The following is a 23,095-nucleotide window of genomic DNA, read 5'->3' as shown; positions in this document are numbered from 1 at the left end:
GGAAGCTACTGTTTCTATTTGTAGTAGTAACAGAATCTGTTTTTTTTTAATTAATGCATGTTTTAACAAACTAGTAATATCCTTATATAAAGTTTCTTTATTTCATCAGAAAGTAAACTGTACTTGACAAGAAATAATATTCTTGATTTTACCCTTTATCAAAGCATGAGAAAACAAACTCTGTATGTGAAGTAACTTCATCACTAGATTACATGTACACAGAGGTTCATAATGCACAGTATATTAGCACAATTTGATGTGCAGTCACCTGCCTCCTTATACAAGTAGTCGAATAGTAAAGTTACTTCTCATGCAAACTTTGTGTTATCCATGCTTGAATGAAGTATAAAACCAAGATATAATAACCTGGTAATAACCTTTTTTAATAACCTGAGTTTATAACTCAGGTTATTAAAGAAGTCTCACCCACCCTAAACATCCATATACAGGAAGCCCTCAGTTTATGCCTCACTTCCGTTCCTGAAAAAACGGCCATAAACCGAATCGGCGTAAAACGAACCCAATTTTAATGGGAGGTACAAAGTTATGTTCCACACAGTCAAAAAATATGCACATGAAGTACTGTAACATTATTATATTTAAAACTTTGATAATACATACATATATATTTGTTAAAATAAATTATTAATAATGAAAACAAAACAAAATTATATACAAAAAATATGACACTTCGAAAAGATATTATATATTTCTATGTTAAAGTTCCTGGTTTCGGATCACCTGCTTTTTTTTTAAAAAAAAAGTATCCAGTGTTAACTGCCTAGATTTTCTTTTTCTTTCTTTAAGGAGTTCAGTGTAAGGTCGAATAGATGCGATTACACTCCTTTTTATGTTCGCACTCCGTTTCCAATCGTGGTCCATTTCGCAGAGTTCATTAGTCAATGTCTCCATGCTTGCACGGATACACCGTAAATTGGCCGTTTTTATATCTCTCAGAGGACCTTCTTCGTTTTCTTTCTCCTCCTTTGGATGTTGACTTAATTGTTCAGCTAATTCTTTTAAGTCTTCATTGGAAAGCAGTTTATCGTGGCTCTCTAAGACTTCTGTCACATCTACAGCTGTAATATCGTCCACTCCCACCTCTCGAGCAAGCTTGGTAACATCTTCAATAACATTCTCCTCTTGCTCTAACTCCTCGAAGTCATGCATAAATGCTGGAAGAAGTTTTCACCATGCTCCTTTTAAACACTTTGTTGACACTTCATTCCAAGCTGCCATGATGTTGTTAATGCCCTTCAAAATATCGAATGACCACCAATAGTCTTTAATAGTTTTTCCTGAAGTGTCCAAGACTCTCTTACCATTTCCATAAATGTTATACGGAGGTAATAGGCTTTGAAGGTTGATATACTCCCCTGATCCATCGGTTGCAAAATGATGTTGTGTTTGGGGGCATGTAAACAACCTTGACATCCGATGGTGTTCTTACTTCAGCAAGGTTTCGAGGATGTCCAGGGGCATTATCCAAGAGAAGCAAAGCCTTGGCTGGCAAATCATTTTCTTTACAGAAGCGAAGCACGGTAGGACAAAAATAATTTGTGTACCAATCTATAAAAACGTCTTGTGTAACCCAAGCTTTCTTGTTCCATTTCCAATAGACTGGCAGCATGGCTTTTAGACCCTTGAAGGCACGTGATGTCTGTTAATGGTACACTGACATTGGTTCAAGCTTCAAAGTTCCGGAGACATTTGCAACAAAAGCATAAATCTATCTTTTTCAGCTTTAAAACCTGGAGCAGAACCTTCATTTACAGGAAATGAAAGTGTGTGGTGGCAATTTTTTCCAGTAGAGCCCAGTCTCATCAACATTAAAAATGAGATCAGGAGGATAACTTCCTTGTTCTACACAGTCTTGAAATTCTTTAGGAATAGCAGCTGCTGCTGCAACATCTGCGCTTGCTGCCTCACCACATAATTTGAACTATGGCACTTACTTCAAGACTTAAATCTCATGAATCAACCTTTGCTTCCTAAAAATGTTTCTTCACCTCCATCTGTCTTTTTAAGATCCTCAAAAATTGTTTTTGCTTTCTCAGTTATAACAGCCTGCATCAGAGGAATGTTTTTCTGATTCAAGTCATCCATCCCCATAATGATAATAATTTTTCCATTTTTTTCATGAAGTTTACCCCTGCTATAACTTGCATGTTTTGCATCTAATACTGCCGTAGACTGTTGCGCAGACTGTTTTATTCTATCTGCATTTTTCATAATTGTAGTAACAATTGATGGAGGTAAGTTCATACTTCTACAGACATGTCTGCCAATCTTCCATTCTTTGAATCACCTGCATCTTCTTTTCAAGTGTGATTGATTTCCTTGCCTTCTTAACACCAAGTTCTGCTAACTTTTCTGCACTTCTTTTATCAGACATGGTATGTAATTACGTACTTTATCAATTTAAATAGGTATGTATGTAAAAAAATTAAATAGAACAATTAAGTAGATTCAACAGTAAAACTAGGTTTGATACACATACATCGTAGTAGCTCGGTAAACACTCAAACACTAGAGTGCCTGCTAGAGTCGTTTCTCAGTCAGACCACACTACAGGAAGAAAGCACGCGCAGGCATCCAGTGTTAATGTGAATCACCATAAATTGAACCATCGTAAACCAAGGGCTGCCTGAATTGTGTAAAAAAAAAAAAAAAAAAAAAAAAAGCTTTTTTTGACTTCTGAACTTCTTAGCACTTTCTCTCTTCATTTTGTAATTCAATACTGTGTAGGTAAACTAAAAATTAAAAATAAATAAACCGATAAATAATTTTTAAGAAAATGGAGTCAAGTGTGGATGGATATTTATCAGAGAATTAGATATTCTGTAAAAATGAGTTGACACCACAGCTATCTAGTTTCACATACTGCATAACATTTCTTTTCCTCACTGGAAATTGTCTAATATTTTATAAGATACTATTTACTTTTATTGTAATTCTCTTCACACCTCCATGAGTCACAGACTCATCATGAGAAGTTCCTCTGTCCCTCAATCCTTCAGGGAATATAGTTAGATACATACAGTTAAAAAAACTACTTCCACAATATGTTCATTACCTGAGAATTTATGGTTTGCTTAAGATTCATAAGCAGAAAGTACTGCTTTGGCTGATAGTCGAAGGTATCGAGAGCCCCTATTCTCATGAAGTGAAGAAACTAGCATCATCACTCAAGAAGTTGGCAGGTCATTCCTTCTCCTATATAAAAAAGGATAAAATGCTAAAAGTGATTTATTAGTTAGTTCTGACATCTCTGTCTTTTTCACAAATGTCCTGATCTATGACAATTCTTCTTTTATAGGAAAAATTCTAGTTCAATACCATGGTGTTCTTTGCTCATGTACTGTGTTCTGGTTAATTTGTTTAGCAAAATACTTTATACTTGCAAAAAGAAGGCACAACCATGGAATTGCCATTATCCCCTTCCCAATTGTCAAATTTTATATGGGAGCTTTTGAGAAGCATGCTCTAGATTCCTTTACTTTAAAACCCAAAGTCTTGCTTAAGTACCTTGATGATGATGTTTTTGTTACCTAACCTACCAGACTTTATATACCTTCCTCATCCAAACAAATACATACAATTCACAACTCAAATTGAAAGTCAGAACACACACACACTTCCATTTCTAGATACACTTGTCAAACATCTTACTTCTGGCAGTCCATCCTTCCCTGTTTACCATAAGTCTACAGATACTGGCCAATATATAAACATAAGCTCTTACCAATATCCAAACACTAGGTGTCATTAACACAGCAAAAATCAGGGCTTTAAAAATTTGCTCCAATGAGCAAGCACTAAGCATGAGTAAACACTATTAACAATACCTTAATAATAAATGGCTACAGCAAAACTCAACAAAATTCTTCTCAAGACTACACCTAATAATAAAAATAAACTAGATTACGATAAAACTGTAACTATTCCATATATTAAAGGGATATTAGATAAAATAAACATACAGAAATACAACCTTAATGCCACCTTTAAACCTCCTGCACAATTAAAGAACTTATTCAACTCTTCCAATGATCCACATCTTCCAATGGCTCACTCTCGAGTATACCATATTCATTACATCTGATTAATTTGCGTTATATAGGTGAAAAACCAGATTCACCATTCCTATCCAAAAAAGGAACATATAACTACACATTAAATTTAATAACTATGAAAAATCAGACCTTTCTGATCATGCTCTGAATACTCTACATTGAACTGACTAGAAACGCACTTGTTCATCACACAATACCAAAATGTGGTGTGAGAGCAAATTTCAAGAGGCCTGTGAAATTCTAATCAGCCACCCTAATCTTAATTATTATTATTCAAGCTTCCATGGAGTCAAAAGACTCATCATGGGAGGTCCTTCATAAGAAACACAAAGTCTATCAAGACTCATCAAGGGGAGGTCCCCCCCCCCCTAAGAAACACAAAGTCTATCATACCACTCCTTGAACTCACTGACCATTCTCCCTCTCACCATTCCATCAGGCAATGCATTCTATGGTTCAACCACCCTCCATGCAAAGAAACCACACCTCACACTCTCGTTTACAGTTTCCTTTCGTAACTACCAGGAATGGCCTCTTGTCATCACCTCTCAACAGTTTAAAAGTCTCAATCATATCACCTCTCCTTCTTCTATCCACCAAACTCTGCAGTCCATATTCCCTCAGCCGATCCTCATAACTATCATTGTACAGTCCTGAAACCATCGTTGTTATCCGCCTTTGTACCCTTTCCACAGTTAATTTATCCCCTTCAAATCCTGGGAACCAAATCTGACAACAATAATCTAAGTGTGGTCTGACAATGGATTGATAACTCTTTTATCTCTGCAGGTCAGTGTCCTTCTCATTATTGCAGCAATCCTCTGTGTTACCTTCACCACCTTTGCAATATGTCCCCTAAATTTCAGGTTTCTATCAAACAATCATCAACCCCAGATCTCTTGTCTCCCCTACTTCCTCCAGTATAACTCCTCCCATAGAGTATGCAGTGGCCCATCAATCTGTCCCAAACCTCAAGACCTTACATTTTGCTGCATAAAACTGACATCCCCCATTCATTTGCCCATCTATCTAGCTTATTCAAATCCTCTTGCAGGGCTGCCGCATCTGCACTGTTACTAATAATCCTTCTCAGCTTTGCATCATCTGCAAACAACTGAACATCCCTCTGCAATCCACTGACAATGTCATTGATATAAAGGATAAACAATATAGACCAGCACTGAGCTCTGTGGGACTCCACTTGTAAACCTCTGCCTCCTTGAAACTGCTCCACCATACACAACTCTCTGATACCTATCGGACAGCCAATGCTGAATCCAGTTGACCAATCTGACATCCCGACCCATGTGCTGCAACTTAAATATCAGCTTATCATGTGGCATCCTGTCTAATGCCTTCGCTAAATCCAAGAAAATGGCAGTATATTCCTTTCCCTCATCTACTGCTCTTGTAACTTTATTATAAAAGGCTAGCATATTACTAAAACAAGAGCACCCCTTAACAAATCCATGTTAACTCTCACAGATAACATTACCCTCATCTGCCCAATGCTGTATACGCTCCCTCACTACTTTCTCCAAGATCTTACTAACTACTGATGATACACAAACTGGTCTATAATTAGACACTTCCAGTCTGCTACCGTCCTTATGCAATGGCACTATCTTACCTTCCTTCCATTCCATGATCACCTTTCCAGTAGCTAGACTTACATTGTAAAGCCAGGTCAAAGGCACTGTCAGTTCCCTAACACATTTTCTTAAAACTCGTGGTGAAATACCATCCAGTCCCACAGCTTTACTGACATCCAGAGTACTCAGTATTTGAAACACGCTCTCCTCCTGTACCTCTAAACCATGAACCTGCCCTATCCCTCTAGTATTAAAACTGACTCCTCCAGGATGAAATACTCCAATAAAGTGGTCATTGAACAATTCCACTATGTTCTTTGCATCAGTCACTCTATTCCCATTTTTATTCTGCAATATCATTCTTCCACAGTCATTTCTCCTCCTACTGGCCAAATAGCTAAAAAATTCCCTAGGATTTTCTTAGGATCTTAGGGCTAATCTCTCATATTCCAGTTTCATCTTCTTTACCATACTAGTCACTCTTCAGGCCTGTGTCTTATACTCTTCATGCATCTTCTCTTCTCCTGTCTCCTTATATCTCTCCCACAGCCTCTTTTTCGCATGCAATTCCTGTTTAAAATTGTTTGTCATCCACTTTACTCCAAATTGTGTCCTCTTGTTCACTCGTGGTATACAACTTACCATTGCTGCTAACAAATATTCTTTCATAATTTTAATTTCCTACGCACTAATAATATCCCGGCCTTCCAATTCCTCCCTCCATGAAACTTCCCCAAGTTGATGTCTTAGACTATTATAATCACCTGCCTTATAATTCCACATACGTTCCCGTCTCTTTGATACTCCTGCATGTCTATTCATTTTCCAAGTCAAAACCATATGGTCACTCTCTCCAACTGGTGGGAGAGATGTCATCTCAGTTATTATCAACTCTTCTGATGCTATAACCAAATCCAAAATTCTTGAACCTCTTGTTCCCTCTGTTACATGTTGCCTAAGACATTTGTCCCAAAAGAATTCTAGAAATTCCATTTCCTTATTGCTACATGCATCTTCTTCTCCCCAGTTTATACTACTGTAGTTAAAATCTCCCATAACAATCATTCTTCTTGCACTTGCCAAACTCAACTATCTAAACATTTCCTGGTCCCCACCCTCTGTACTCCTGGGTCTGTAGCAACATCCCACTAAATATCCTATCTTGCCCACCTCTACCTCACATCATATGCTTTCAAAATCATTAGTGTCACTGTCTTTCAAAGTCTCCACTCTTAGAGGACATAGGTCGTCACTTATCATAAGCAGTATTCCACCACCACGCTTTCCCTTCCTATCCTGCCGAAAAATGCTATACCCAGCGACTTCTATTCCTGTTATTATATCCTCTTCTGTCAACCACGTCTGAGTGATCTCAATAATTTTTGGCCAGGCTGATGCTATCTGCGCCACCAATTCCTCTCCCTTATTCCGGATATTGCTGGCATTAGTATATAGCATATAAATGCCATTGTTTCTATACCCAGCATTATCTCCTCTAGACTCCACTGAGCTCAGTGTTACCTGATGTCGTCCCCCTTCTCCCAAGTACCCATTCCCACAAGAGACCACTCCTGCTACCATCCTCCCTGAGACACACTGACTTTTTCCGAACAGCAATCTCTCCAGATGCCTACGTCCTTCCTCATTCAAATGTAAGTGGTCTCTTGCATACAATTCCTCTCTGTCCTCAAACGCAATCCATGCATCCACATATTCCAGATCTCTCTTGTCACACATTCTAGCTATTATGTCATTCAATATTACCACTCTTCTGCTCAGTTCATCATTATCATACCTAGGCAAAACACACACTATCATTCTTCTCTGTGTTTTCTTTCGTACCACCTCAAGCCAGAATCTCATATCTCTCACTGCCCTATTTAAACCGCCACTCAAGTCATTTGTTCCCACCATCACAATCATCTTATCCACCCTTTCACCTCTCTTAAATGCCAAAGTCACCCTTTCTATCGTTCCTCCTGGCAAACACTCCTCACGCATCCTATTTTGAACACCACAGATCATTGAGTACCCATACAATAAACCTCTTACCATTCCCTCTCTCCTACTGTTTCCATTCTCTCCTCCTCTAGCACACCCATACCTCTCTCTCTCTCTCTCATTCCATTCTCTCCTCTTCTAGCACTGCCATACCCCTCTCTCTCTCTCTTTCCGTCTCTCCTACTGTTTCCATTCTCTTTATTTCCATTTCCATATCCAATTCCATTCTCTCCTCTTTTATCATTCACAAATTTCTCTCCTCTCCTATCATTCCCAAAACTCTCTCTCTCTCTCTCCCTCCCCTACTCCAATTTGCCTTGCATTTATCTCTTCCATTCTTCTAATCTCATCTTTCATTCTTATCATACTTCTCCCAAGACATTCCACCTACTCTTTTAGTTCCTCTATCTCCCTGTGCAGGTCAGTCACTCTAAATCGAAATTCACTCTCCCAAACAAAACCATCTAAATTTTCACAGTGACTCACGCCTTCTACAATATCAACTATTATTTTCTCATTCACATTTTTTCTTCATTCTCTCCTATCACACTACTCATCTTCCTGTATTCATTTCCTGTTCCTGGAGCAAAAAGGTCGGTTATTGAGATATCTGCTGCATTTATTTCTTCCCACTGCCTGCACTTTAAACACACACGCACCCCATCCTCTCTCTCAAACCAGACATCCAATTCCCGAGGCGCATACATGACGCAAATATTGCATGCCACAAACTCCCTTATTATATTGCTTATAATAGAGTGCTTAAAAATGCGGAGGACTTGGTGACATGCCATTTGCGACTGCAGCTGAATCCGCCATCATTTGTTACTACCGAGGGACTACTAGCATAATCGTTAATTATTCAAAATCAAAAAAAAAATAAACGCTAAATAAGTAAACAATTACAAGCAAAACAAAACATTAAGTACATTAAATAAAATGAAATAAAACTAAATACAGTAATGAAAACTTAGCTCCGTCTTGTCTTCCACCATTATGGTTAGAAGGAGAGGTGATACAATTCATTGAAAAGCCAGGTCAAAGGAGCTCTCAGTTCTTTAGCACATTCTCTCAAAACTCATGGTGAAATACCATCCAGTCCTACAGCTTTACTGACATCCAGAGTACTCAATATTTGGAACACATTCTCCTCTAAACCTTGAACCTACCCTATACTTCTAGTATTAAAATTTACTCCTCCAGGATGAAATACTCCAATAAAGTGTTCATTGAACATGAAGGCAAAAAGAATTAACCAAAAGCACTGAATGGTGTTATCCACAATGTTGACAAAAAATGAAATGTAAAAACAGTCATGGGGTAAAAGCAACAAAATACAGAAAGGTAAAGCCAGGGCTGTTTTAAGGTAACACCGAACCTGGCGGCTGCTTGGGATCCCATTCTCTTATTGTGAACTAAAATGAAATTACTAAAAAATGAATTAAGAAACAGCATGCCACAGTCACGATTAAACCACCTAAGTTTAATGAGCATTGAACATGAAATTTTACAAAATATTAACTTTGATGGCCTAATACATATTTTTGCCATATCAAAGTAGAAAAGTCACTTTATAATGTTAATTTTGTTCTGGGGAAGCGTGTGGGTAGGAAGGAGTGAATTGTTGTGTTATTTTTGTTTTGAATATTGCCTTCACATCCACCAATGGAATTATTTGGGACTTCAAAAGTGATGATTATCTTATTATTATTATTATTATTATTATTATTATTACTGAACATTAGGAAATGTGATAGGAGGTCTGGCATATCTCTTCCCACCGGGAGCCCAAGAAGGTGTTGATTCGGCCCTGGGTATAGCAAGTACTTTACTTATCTCATTACTACCGATAATTTAGATTAATTCAAACCCATGTGCATTCCAAAGGTCAGAAGGTTAGATAAGGTAGGTGTGAAATGAATGAATCAAGAAATACAGAGAAAAAAGGCATTATGCAGGCAACATAAGAGGAGTGGTAATAATCAGTTCCATGAGGAATACAAAGAACAGAAAGCAGGATGACTTGTTGGTAAGGGTAGCAAAAGTTCAGTATGAATTCAGTTTCAATATAAGTTCAGTTCTTTTGATATGTGGCCAGCAAAAAAAAAAAAAAAAAAAAAAAAAAAGATTATGGTAGGATGTCATTGATTGGAGAAATGGCATAAGGACAACTGCTGAAGAGGATATAGTTGAGATATTTAATGAGCAGTTCATAAAGGTCTTCCATTCTTGTGAATCATGGAGAGTTTGAGAGTGGCTGATAATGAGGAGAGACTGACAGATAGTGAAGAACAAATATAGGGGAATTAAGCAAACTTGATATTAATAAGTGTGATGTCTGCAGAGAATTTGAATGTCTTTAAAGCACGGTATGATAAGCAGTATGCATAACAAAAGAGACCTTCGAGATGAGTAATCTGTAACAGAATTGATTGCCAGGTATTGCATTTGTAAATCAAGGACCACAACAAAACAAAGAGAGACCAGAGACCACCACCAGTGATCAAATGTTTCATCAGTAAAAGCTTGAGAGATCAAATTTTAGCTGTAAGCAAGAAGGCAAAGCCAACAATGTGAATTCTCAAACTACAACTCCAATCTACATGACAATCTACTTGACCCCATATTTCAAAACCTATTGTATCAAGCAAGGAAAATTAAAAAGGGAAAAAAAAAAGGTATAATTTTCTATGGACTAAGGACAACTTACAGGTCTTCATTAGAAAGGGTGAAAAACTGCATTCATGTAATCTCATGTGAATCTGACCTAACCAGTGTCGTGCTTAATCCTCCCCCACCTCCCCTGCCATCCTATAGAGAGGGTAAGTGTTGCAACATATCTGACACTAAGATGGCAAACATATTCAGCCAGAAAATGTTAACTGTGATATTTATGAATCTTTATATAAATAGATAGACAATTTGTATAAAAATTCTGAACTTGCCACACTGATATATGAAGCATAAAGAAATACTGGCTTACATTTCTGCATTTTCAACACTGCTCAGTAACATCCAGAAACTTTCTAGTTTCTGTAAGTGTTATACAAATATCTGCATAAAAATATAAACTAACAATTAACAGTCTTATACTTTATGTAGACCACAAAAACGAGGAGCCAACTTGATGGCATTTATAAATGAAAAGCATAGTGTGACCGAAACTATAACCTCTTTTGAACACGAACAAACATTACTTTTCAAAACCATAACTAACAACAGACACAATCACAAATACACAATAAACACAATATTATTATTATTATTATTATTATTTGACACCTCCAGGGTGTCCAAAGACTGATCGAGGGAGAGTGTGCCAACAGCATTGAACGATGGGTCCCCTTCCAACTACTAACCGCGCTCAAACTTACTTAACTGAGCCATTAGTAGCAGAGGCTCTACCAAGATACAATCCACTCAGCTGTCTTCAAGAATTAGACATATGTACATCAACAACTGCACAACAGATAGCCTCATCCTAATAGGTGACATTAACATAAATATTCTTTACTGTGGCTCTCCAACCACAAACACATAACTTTACATATTAAGCCAGTACAACATAAACCTGACCATAAACAACTCCCAAACAAGAGAAGAAATCCTTAGAATTCATAATCATGCATGGTTCACATCACCAATGGGCTCCTATTAACACATACACTTTATTGGAGTATTTCATCCTGGAGAAGTAAGTTTTAATACTAGAGGGATAGAGCAGGTTCGAGGTTTAGGGGTGCAAGAGGAGAGTGTGTTCCAAATACTAAGTACTCTGGATGTCAGTAAAGCTGTGGGACTGAATGGCATTTCGCAATGGGTTTTGAGAGAATTTGCTAAAGAACTGACAGCTCCATTGACCTGGCTTTTCAATGAAAGTCTGGCTATGAGAGAGGTAACAAAGGAATGGAAAGAAGGTAAGATAGTGCCATTGCATAAGGGTGGTAGCAGACTGGAAGTGTCTAATTATAGACCAGTTTGTGCTTCATCAATAGCTGTGAAGATCTTGGAGAAATTAGTGAGGGAACATATACAGTGTTGGGCATATGAAGGTAATGTTATCTGTGAGAGTCAACATGAATTTGTTAAGCGGCATTCTTGCTTTAGTAATATGATTGCCTTTTATAATAAACAGACAAGAGCAGTCGATGAGGGAAAGGCATATACTGCCATTTTTTTTTTTTGGATTTTGACAGGGTGCCACATGATAAGCTGATATTTAAGTTGCAGCACATAGGTTTAGATGTCAAGTTAGTCAACTGGATTAGTCTGATAGGTATCAGAGTTGTGCATAGTGGGACAATATCAAGAAGGCAGAAGATTTCAAGTTGGGTCCCACAGGGCTCAGTATTGCGACCTGTATTGTTTAACCTTTATATCAATGACATTGCCAATGGGAATATTCAGCTGTTTGCAGATGATGTGAAGCTAGGAAGGGTTATTTGTAGTTGTGCAGATGTGGCAGCCCTGCAAGAGGATGTGAATAAACTAGACACATGGGCAGATGAAAGGGGGGGTGCTGGTTTAATGCAGCAAAATGTAAAGTCTTGAAGTTTCGGATACATCGATGGGAGGCTGCATACATGATTTGAGAAGCTGTACTGGAGGAAGTAGGGGAGACAAGAGATCAGGGGGGGGTGATTGATAGAAAACTGAAATTCAGGGAGCATATTGCAAAGGTAGTGAAGATAACCCAGAGGATTGCTGTGATAATGAGAAGGATGCTGACCTGCAGAGATGAAAGAGTTATTATTTCATTGTATAAGACCATGATCAAACCACACTTAAACTATTGTTCTCGAATTTGGTCCCAGGATTTGAAGGGGATAAATTAACTGTGGAAAGGGTACAGAGGCAGATAACAAAGATGGTTTCAGGACTGTACAATGTTAGTTATGAGGATCAGCTGAGGGAATGTGGACTGCAGAGTTTGGTGAATAGAAGAAGGAGAGGTGATATGACTGAGACTTTTAAACTATTGAGAGGTTATTACAGGGTTGACACTGGGGAGTTCTTTTGCTTGGTGGAACAGCAGGAAGGAGCAATGATAAGGGGCCATCCCTGGAAGTTATGAAAGGAAGCTGTGAGCAAGAGGGTGAGGAGTGGTTTCTTTGCATGGAGGGTGATTGAACCGTGGAATGTGTTGCCTGATAGAGTGGTGAGAGCAGGAATGGTCAATGAGTTCAAGGAGTGGTACGATAGACTTTGTTTCCTAGGCAGGACCTCTTACAGTGTGTCTCTGAACTCCATGGAGGCCTGAATAATAATGTATGGGAAAAGTGTCTTGATACATTACAGCAATTAAAAATGGGAGGGGTGCTTAAGAGTCAAAGCTGTATAACTGAGAGGAGACCTCTCCATAGCCTTTAAAGGAATCCTGGAAACCGACTAGGGCTTCTGACCTAATGTAAAATACCTCACCTTGTTAGGCATCTACCTGGATACTGAACGAATGAGGACAAGCTGGCAATTTGGGATTTAGCAGGCCAAATTGTATTCTTATTGGCTTATACCACAATGTGAAATGATAGTACATGACAGAATTTCATGCTGGCTGGTGCATCACCAGGTTAAACAAGTCCCCCCCGCCCACTTTTGTATTCACCAAGGAAATAGGGTGCACAATCATTATTATTATTATTATTACGGGTGACTCCAGGGAGTCCTTAGACTCATCGAGGGAGGCCCTAAACATCATGTCCACACAACTATACGACATTCTCACAGTATCTATCATACCTTGCCTTGAACTCACTCACTGTCATAGCATCCACAACAGACTCTAGTATCTTATTCCACTCATTTACCACACACACTCTAGCCCAGCTTCCACAGATGTCCCCTAGTTCTCCCACCACCAGTTCTGATCTCAAAAATATCTTCTGAATTAATCTTATAGAAACCCTTTAGTAATTTGAATATCTCAATCATATCACCCCTTTTCCACCTATCAACCAATTTCTGCAACCCACAAATCTTCAACCTGTTCTCATAAGGTTCATTCCATAGTCCTGCTATCATCTTGGTCATTCATCTCCGGATCCTCTCCACCTCCTCCCCATTCAAGAAGAAACCCTGACACCGAAATCTGGGCACAGTAGTCTAGATGGAGTCTTATCAAGGCTAGAATATAGAGGAACAATAACCTGTTTGTCTCTGCTTGTTAATGTATTTTTCAGCAACCAAGTGATTTGATGAGCTGAATTAGCCATTTTTGCGATGTGCCCCCTAAACTTCATCTCCCTATCCACCAACACTCCCAAGTCCCTGGCCTCATCAATCTCGTGGAGTACAGTTCCACCAATGTGGTATACTGCTGCTAATTTTTTCATCCCAAAATGCATAACGCCAACCACCACTGGTATTTCCACAGACAAGCACAAATATCCATGCCCACGGCGGGATTCGAACCCATAGCCTTTTGGCTGGAGAGTGGATACGCTAACCACTCAGCCAACCAGGCTTATTTTAGCTGTAATTCAGCAGTTAGAATTCAGGAAGTACAGGAAGATGATTTGATGTTAAATCTGGTGTCAGACAAGGATATACATTATCCCCTCTGTTATTCATTATCTATGTGGATCACATTATGAAGGAAAGTGGTATTAAACCTGATATCAAAATTGGAGATGTTAATCTCAGCTCTCTGCAGATGATGTTATACTTTTTAATAAACCCAGTACAAGTCTGCAAGATTCCCTGACAAAACTGCATAACTGTTGTAATAAATTTGGTATGAAAATCAGCAATAACAAGACAAAGACAATGAAAATAGGCAGAAATATTGAAAATATCAACTGCATTGTGAATGGAGAACCTATAGAACAAGTGAAACATTTTAGCTACTTAGGCACAATTTTTAGTGAAGATGGTAAATTAAATATCGAAATAGACAACAGAATCAACAACACCAGTATGGTAGGAAGTCAATTAAATAAATTCATATGGAATAAGGGAGAAATTAGTCGGAACTAAATTAGCTGTATACAAGACGGTGTTCAAACTAATTTTAACTTATGAATCTGAGAGCTGGGTCAGAAGTAAAACACTTGACCAAAGACTAGAGACTGCAGATATGAGAGTCCTGAGAAAGATTAGAGGCGTGAACAGATGGCATCCATAGCAATATCATATTAAAAATGAGGATCTTAGGAAAGAACTTGACATTGTTTAGCATACAGGAATGCACTAGCAGAGCTAATCTCAGGTGGTATGGTGACTTAAACAGAATGGTAGAGGAAAGATTAGCAAAACAAGTGCTCTCTGTCAGGTTAGCAGGAAAAAGACCCATAGGAAGACCAAGATATAGGTGGACTGATATGGTGAAAAGTGCCTTAGAAGATAGAAATATAAGATCTGATAATGTTGGAGTCTTGATGGGTAACAGACTGATTTGGAAGAAAATTGTAGATAGGAAGTTAGTAATGATGTAAATTTTTCATGTAGTACTATCATATCCTGTACATCCCTTGAAGATATATGGCAGGAATTTGATGATAATGATGATGATATAATTTCTTGTAATAGTAATAATAATTTCTTAATATTTTAAGAAATTATTATTATTATGGAGTTCAGGATAATAAAATAACTTCAACTCCTCAGGTTCCTCATCCTCTAGTCTAACTTCCATTGCTCTATCACCCTTTCAGCATGTTCACTCAGTAATTCAAGTGTTTCTTCTTGCTTTACTGCCTTCCTACCATCAACATTCAGTAAAATTATATTTCCAGAATCATTCTTCGTTTTACTTGCAGTACAACAAAAGAGCACAATGGGATTTTTTTTTTTTTTTTTTTTTTTTTTTTTTTTTTTTTGATAGTCTGATTTTGCCTTCCTTACCATAATGGTCTTCCTTCTTACCTTCAAACTGTTAATGAGCATACTGATCAGTTTTCTTATTAAATTCCCTCCATAACATTTTATTTTTTTGCAGGTCCTGTTTTATAATCAGTCTAATAGTACATACCTCAAACATCTCTCGTTCATTTCCTATGCACTACTATTTTTGATGCTTCTTATGCCATGCTATGCAACTGCTCCAAGCTGTCTCCTAAGTTTTCATAATCGGTGGTTCTGTAGTACTAGATAATTCCTTGGTTGACTGCAAACTCCACATGCCACCTCCAAGGTCATCACCACATGATCATTTTCCCCAGTTAGAAGTAAAGTAATAGCTACAAAGGTTGTTTGACAAATCTTCTGATGTTATCATCAGATTCAACTACAGCAGTACCATCAACAGGGTAGCATAGAGGCAGCTTGCCTTATGGTGCCTTATATTAAGCTGCATATATGCGGCTTAATAAGGGCGCTTGTTCAGCCATATTGTGGTAGGCACCATCGCTGTATTAACATTTTGTTAGTGTAGCAAGTGTGGAAAGAAGTTTTTCCAAGCTTAAACTGATTAAAAATTATTTGCGAACAGCAATGATCCAAGAAAGATTGGTTGGTCTAGCAACTATATCGATAGAAGTGGACATAGCTCATAATTTAAATTTAGAAGAGCTTATAAACAGTTTTATTGTGTGATATCCCCGTAGAACAAACATTTAATTATTATTATTAAGTACCATAAATGCCGGCGTATAAGACGCACTTTTTTCTTTGAAAATAGGTCTGGAAAACAGGGTGCATCTTATACGCTGATACTCAGTTTTTTATTACTTTCATTTCTGGAAATTTTCTCTGTTCCGAGTTACGCGATTCCTTTCTGTGTGAGAGCATTCCAGTTATGTAGAGTTCAGTGGATGCACATGCATTGTCACTGATGATTACAGCTGTGTTCCTGTCGTTTAAACTTTCCAATTGTTGTCACGGTTATTATGAATGGTGATAAATTTCTGCCGTTAAATTTTCTCTAAATATCTTGGCAAATTATGGCTGAAAAACGCTGGTATTGCTATAATATTGCATAAAAGCTACATGTGATTGTTGAGTATGTTAAAGAACATGGAAATAGGGCTGCAGAGAGGCATTTTGGGCCACCCCAACTGAGAAAATAATAAGAACTTGGTGGAATCAGGAAGAGGATCTAAAAAAAGCAACTCACAGTAAACATAACCTACAAAGTGGAACTGCAAAATGGCCAGAACTTGAGGCAGAATACAAAACAAAAACAGAACTGAATACAAAACAAAAGCAATAACCACTAACAGAGGGATCGCCAACTTTACTGGATCAACATCCTGGTGTTCAAGATTCATAAACTTTATATTTTATATTTGAAATACTGCAAATTCATTATAATATTCAGTGATAAAGTTTTTTTCCTAAAAAATTTTACAAAAAAGGGGGTGCGTTTTATAGGCTGGTGCATCTTATATGCTGGCAAATACGGTAATTGTTTTTCATTAATGTTTCTCTTGTAATAAAAACAAAATAGCAATTCAGGGGCAGATATTTAATTGTTTGCTTCAAGGCGTGATCTAATCTGGTGACGACCCTGAACTATAGATACCTTCTCTGCATAAGATGATACCAAAATAGATGAAATAGTGATGGTGGGAACTTCCTCTTCATCTGATAAAAGATATTCTGATCTGTTTCGATCTTCTTTATCTATTGTTCCTCATTTCAATTTTGGTAAGTTCAGGAGTAAGTTGGAGTCTCTATATATTCAATTATGTGTTTTGACTTTTTTATACAGTAGGCTTTGTTTTCATCCTGCCATGGGTCTACCACCTGTGCTAGGCATGGTAGCAAATAATTGGATGTCTGATATTTAAAGCAGTTGTGTGGATCAGGGATGTAGATTCTTACAGGATAGTTGGGATATCCTGCTTTTTTTTTTACAGAAGTTGGAAGTTTTGCTGTAAGAAGTAAATATGATATTCCTGGTCAATTACTTGTTATTTCTCCATATGTGCCTTATAGCTCTCACTTAGTTTTTTTAGGTCTGAACATATCTCCTCATCTAGAATATCAGGGAGATTCCATTTTGATATTACTCCTCTAAAATAATGAAGCACTCATGGGATGTTTACAGTATATGGCATTCTCCTGTAAATGTTGCTTTGTGTAGTTATGAGTATTTATGAGGAGGTTTCTATATTACTGAACAAAGTTTTTATCCTTTATTTTATTTTAATGCTGTGCTTTCTGCCAATTCTTCCAAATCCATTTGAATTAGGAAAGGTGATATTTTCCCTATTGGCTATTCCACTGCTGCATGGATAATGAAAAATTATGGTACATTTTCATACATGAAAGCACTTTTTCTGTTTCTTGCTTTTTTTGTGTGTGAATATATTATATGTAAAGGTTTATGCATTTGGTTGGGATCTTGTGAAGATCCCTTTATAAATAATTTTGAATGAAGTAGAATGAAAAGGTCCAGCACTATCAATGGAAGGTTCCCTCCACCATAACAAACGGGTGCTCTGCAGAAAGGAATAAATGTGCAGCACAATATTTTCAAATAATAACATTTATGAAAGAAAGCAATCAGAAAATTTCCAAAATGTTTATTTTGTTTTCTTTATTATAACAGACAGATGTAAAACCTTAAACTTACCATTTGTGATAGGAGTATGTATAGGTATCTTCTGTTTTATGCATTGTATCTGGCATGTCTCTTTATCATTAAACCTGTTGGCATTACCTTGACATCCACTGAAGGAGAATTCATGACACTCATCTGAATTTTTATCATAGTACCATTGTGTGAAAGATCCACTGCAAGACCCTCGTATTACAGGCAATTTACAGACATCTGACATCAAAACAAATATTTATTAGAACAAGAAAAACAATAATTAACTATTAAATACTTAGACTTTTATTCCTATCACCATCTTCAATATTATTCTAACTGTGCTATTATAGTAAACCATATATAATTGGCTAGTTTGTATTAAGACAAAGTATTTACTCTTAATTAATAAATAATAAATAAGGATTTATTTTTAGAAAATGAAAACAAATTTCATCTATTTGCTGTTTAACATAAATTTTGAGGGCAAATTTATAGTTAGATGTGTTACAAGATGGCAGTGAAAATAACATAAGTTTTTCATTATAATGGGAGAAGATCAGGAGATGTCGAAGCAGATGAGTTTGGCGTGTGCAAAAAGAATGATCGTTATGGAAGATTTTAACTATAGAATGGAATTTCTTGAATACTTGAAGGGCAAATGTATCAGGCAACATGTAGTAAAAAAAATATGAGGTTCAAGAGTTTTGGATTTGGTCATAGCATCAGAAGATCTGATTGTAACTGAGATGGCATTTCTTCTCTAAATTGAAGAGAGTACCCATGTGAATTTGACTTGAAGGATGAAATGACATTATTATTATTATTATTACCCCAAGACCTCATGGAGTCAAAGACTCATCTGGGAAGTCCTGTTATCACACCACATCTCATCATACCGTGTCTTAAACACACTCAAACTCTTTGCTGACACCACACTCTCAGGCAAGGCATTCCAATCATTCACAACTCTGAACGAAAAGAAAACCTACCTCTCACTCCCCTATTCACACCCTCTTTATACAGTTTCCAGGGATGACCTCTGGTTCCCCCCTGATCTCCCACCATTCTCTGTAGAACTTCTCTAGAACTTCTCCACCATTGATCCTATAACAACCCCTCAGCAACTTGAAGGTCTCTATCATATCTCCCCTCTTCCTCCTGTCCACCAGAATCTGCAAATTACATCTTCTCAATCTTTCCTCATACTCGATATACCAGAGGTCAGAAACTACCCCAGTCAGTCGCCTTTAGACCCTTTCCAACATCTCTTCATCCTTCTGAAAACCAGGTGACCAAATCTGGGTACAATAGTCCATGTGTGGCCTAATCTAAGTCTTATACAACGAAACAAGACTCTCCCTACTTCTACACGTCAGTGTCTTCAGCATCATTCCCAGAAGCCTTTGTGTTGTCTTCACAATTCTGGCGATGTGTCCCCTAAATTTTAGATCCTTATCCACTATCACCCCCAGATCTCTTATTTCCTCTATCTCCAATAATATATTCTCATCAAGCATAAATTCTGTATCCCATCTTTGTTTTCCAAATTTTAAAACCTTACATTTTGCAACATGAACTCACATCCCCATTTCCATGCCCAATCACTCAGTTTATTCAAGTATTCTTGTAAGGCCACAACATCTTCATTACTCTTTATGGTTCGTCCCAACTTTGCATCATCTGCAAACAACTGATAATATCCAAATATCCAAATCTTTGCCAATATCATTAATATACAAGTTAAACAGTAATGGCCCTAAAACAGACCCCTGAGGCACTCCACTAGTGACTTTCCTTTTCCTGGATATCGCACCCCCCATACACAACTTGTTGATACCTATCAGATAGCCAGTCTCCAATCCAATGCACTAATCTAATATCCAACCCCATTCGCTCTAGTTTGACTGTCAACTTATCATGAGGTAATTATTCAAAAGCCTTTGCCAAATCTAAGTACATTAGTGTGTATCCTTCTCCTCTGGTCAAGAAAGCAGTCACTTTATTGTAATAAGTAAGTAGATTACTAAAACATGACCTCCCTTTAGCAAATCCATGCTGTCCATCAAATATAATACTATTGTTGTCAACCCAACTCTGGATCCTAGTTCTCACAAGCTTCTCCAACAACTTAACCACAACACCTGACACACAGATAGGCCTATAGTTTGATGCTTGAGTTCGATCACCTCCTTTATGAAGTGGCACAATCTTGCCCTCCTTCCACTCCTTAGGAACTTGACCAAGTGCAAGACTCATATTAAAAAAATATGTCAAGGCAGGTGTCAACTCCCTGGCACATTCCTTCAGAATACGCGGTGATATATTATCAAGTCCCACAACCTTATTTACATCTAGTTTACTCAACTCCCCAAACACCTCTTGCTCACTTACAGTCAGTCTCTCCTCCCCATCATCAACTGCTCTCAATCTCTCCACGAAGTCACATTTACAAGATTGAAAGATCTTTATGAACTGCTCATTAAGTATCTCCACCACACATTCTGCAACATCTGTCTTTATACCATTTTCTCCAATCAATGTCATCCTTTCATAATCATTCTTTCTTTTGCTGGCTACATATCGAAAGAACTCCCTAGGATTCTTTTTGGCTTCATTAGCCAACTGCTGTTCAAACCTCTCTTTAGCTACTCTCACCCACCAAGTCACCCTCCTTGCCTGGTCTTTGTAGAACTCATGAAATTGGTTATTTCCACTTCTCTTATGCTGCCTCCACAATGCCCTTTTTCTCTGTATTGCATGCTTAATCTCTTTATTCATCCATCTCACACCTACCTTATTTAATCTTCTAACCCTTGGAATACATTTAGATATTGCATCTACAAGATAGTTTTTGAAAATCCCCCAAGACATGTAAGAGTACCAAAGAGAAAGGAATATATGTGGAATTATAAGGCAGATAATTCTAATAATCTCAGAAATCAACTTAGGGCAGCTCAATAAAAGAGGAATCGGAAGAGCAAGATACCATCAGTGCATGGAAACTGGCGAATAAATATTTATTGATTACAATGGTAAGTTGTATACCTCAAGTGAAAAACAGAACACCGTTTGGTGTAAAGTGGATAAAAAATTACATCGGATGGGAACTGCATGTGAAAAAGAGGTTATGGAAGAGCCAAAAGGAGAGGGGTGAAGAGCATATGCAGAAAGAATATAACACTCAGGCCAGAAGAATGACTAGTATGGTAGACAAGGAAAAACTTGAATGTGAGAACAGATTGATCCTGAGATTCAAAGAAAATCCTAATTTCTGCATAACAACAGAATTGCTAAAGCAATTTGTCAGAGCCACTAGAGGGCTACATGGTGTGTAGTGTTTGTAGCGAGCTCCTGAATAGATAAGTGTTATTTTAAGTAATAATTGGTAAATTTGCTTGAATCTTAAATAGTATTATTTACTTTTCATATCTTAGCATGTCTGGATTTTTTTTTTGTGTGTTTTCTGAGTTTCCAATTAGTGATTCGATAGATATGATTATTTGTGCAGATGGCGCCAATAAGGAGGAATATAATGATGTCCAGGTCGCCATCTTTGTCTAAAACTTTTAATTTAAAAGATTTTATTCAGTGTACTGTTAGCGAAATGTATGCTTTGAGGAGAGTGGTTGGAGTCTGGTTAGACAACGATAGTGGAGTGAATGTGTGCAGAAAGTGTAAGGAATGTGAGGATTTAAAGAGTGTTTCAGGTCATGAAAGTGATATCGTTGTTGAAAGTGAGAATGTAGAAAATATGATGTGCGAGGTATGAATAGCAATATTTGCGAGATAGTACCAGATAGCTGTGAGAGTGGTGTTGAAAGTGAGAATGAAGGTAAACATACAGAACGAATGAATAAATTATCGGAGAATAAAAATGATGAGACAGATGCAATGAATGAGATCGCATGGTTACGTGGATCGATACACAGGGCAAATCGGCAGCTGGAGCGCTGGCAAAAATGTTTACCAAGTGTACCAACTAATAAACGGCAAAAGAACGATAAGAAAAATAAGAGTATGATAGTGAGTGTAAACAAAATGAAACAGCGAGTGTTGTACGGAGATTCTTTAGTAAGAGGTGTAATAGATGAGAGTTTAACAAAATCGTATCAACCTGGTGCGAACGTTAAGGATGTAAGCAAGTCAATTAGAATGCAAAAACAGAGGATGAAAGAATTGATACAGGAATGAATGATTTGAAAGGAGACAAAATGGCTATGAGAGAGGATTTGATAGAATTATTTGAGGTAACAAAAGAGAAGAGTGAGAGCGTTAGGATGGTGAGTCTGTTGCTGTGGTATGACAATGAAGAGTATAGAAGGAGGGCCAAAATTGCTAATGACTTTATGCATGGATAATGCAGGAGGAGTGGAGTGGAATTTGTGGATGTGTGAAGTGAGTTTGATGGGCAAAAGAATTTATATAAGATGGATGGTCTACATTTGAATGGATTCGATGTACGGAGACTTGAAAAGATGTTGTTGAATGAAGTGAAAGTGCAGAATCAGGGAAACTAGAGTTACTAAGGGGGGGGGGGAGTAGATATGCAGACTTTAGGGAGACAGTTGAGTTTATGAATGTGTGTAATATGCCCGAGCGAGTAAATGACATCAAATCAGAATGGGATAGTTAGTATAAGGCATCAAAATAGGGATGAGACAAATGGGCTTCCGCAATTCATGTATACTAATGCCAGAAGTATTAGGAACAAGAAGGAAGAATTTTTGGCCTTGGTTGGCACTTCCAGGCCACAGGTTATTGGCATTAGTGAAACATGGCTGACAGAAGATGACATAGCTAATGGGATTGAATGTGAGAGGTATGGTATGTTCAGGAGTCAGGGAGAATAAAATGGGGGGAGGAGTGTTATTGATGATAGCTGATGAGCTACAGCCAAGGAGAATAGAAGTGGAACTGCAGAATAAAGAAAAGAGCACATTTTGAAGCTA

At 37.5% G+C, this 23,095-nt stretch overlaps 1 protein-coding gene across 5 annotated transcripts in view; it reads right to left on the bottom strand.

Moving 5' to 3' along the window:
• LOC150097613 (papilin-like) overlaps nt 1-23,095 on the bottom strand; it is a 1,184,257-nt gene that overhangs the window by 300,613 nt on the left and 860,549 nt on the right. For all 5 annotated transcript variants that reach the window (XM_090407770.1, XM_090407771.1, XM_090407772.1 and 2 more), the window contains one exon: nt 18,186-18,383. In XM_090407770.1, coding sequence (XP_090263896.1) covers nt 18,186-18,383 — 198 coding nt within the window. The remainder of the gene's footprint in view (nt 1-18,185; nt 18,384-23,095) is intronic.

The sequence above is a fragment of the Typopeltis vanoorti genome, chromosome 17 (genome assembly GCF_054136105.1).
Source record: "Typopeltis vanoorti isolate ZY-2024b chromosome 17, IOZ_Tvanoo_1.0, whole genome shotgun sequence".
In the NCBI taxonomy this organism is placed as follows: Eukaryota; Metazoa; Arthropoda; class Arachnida; order Uropygi; family Thelyphonidae; genus Typopeltis; species Typopeltis vanoorti.
This window is presented reverse-complemented; position numbering and strand designations above follow the sequence as displayed.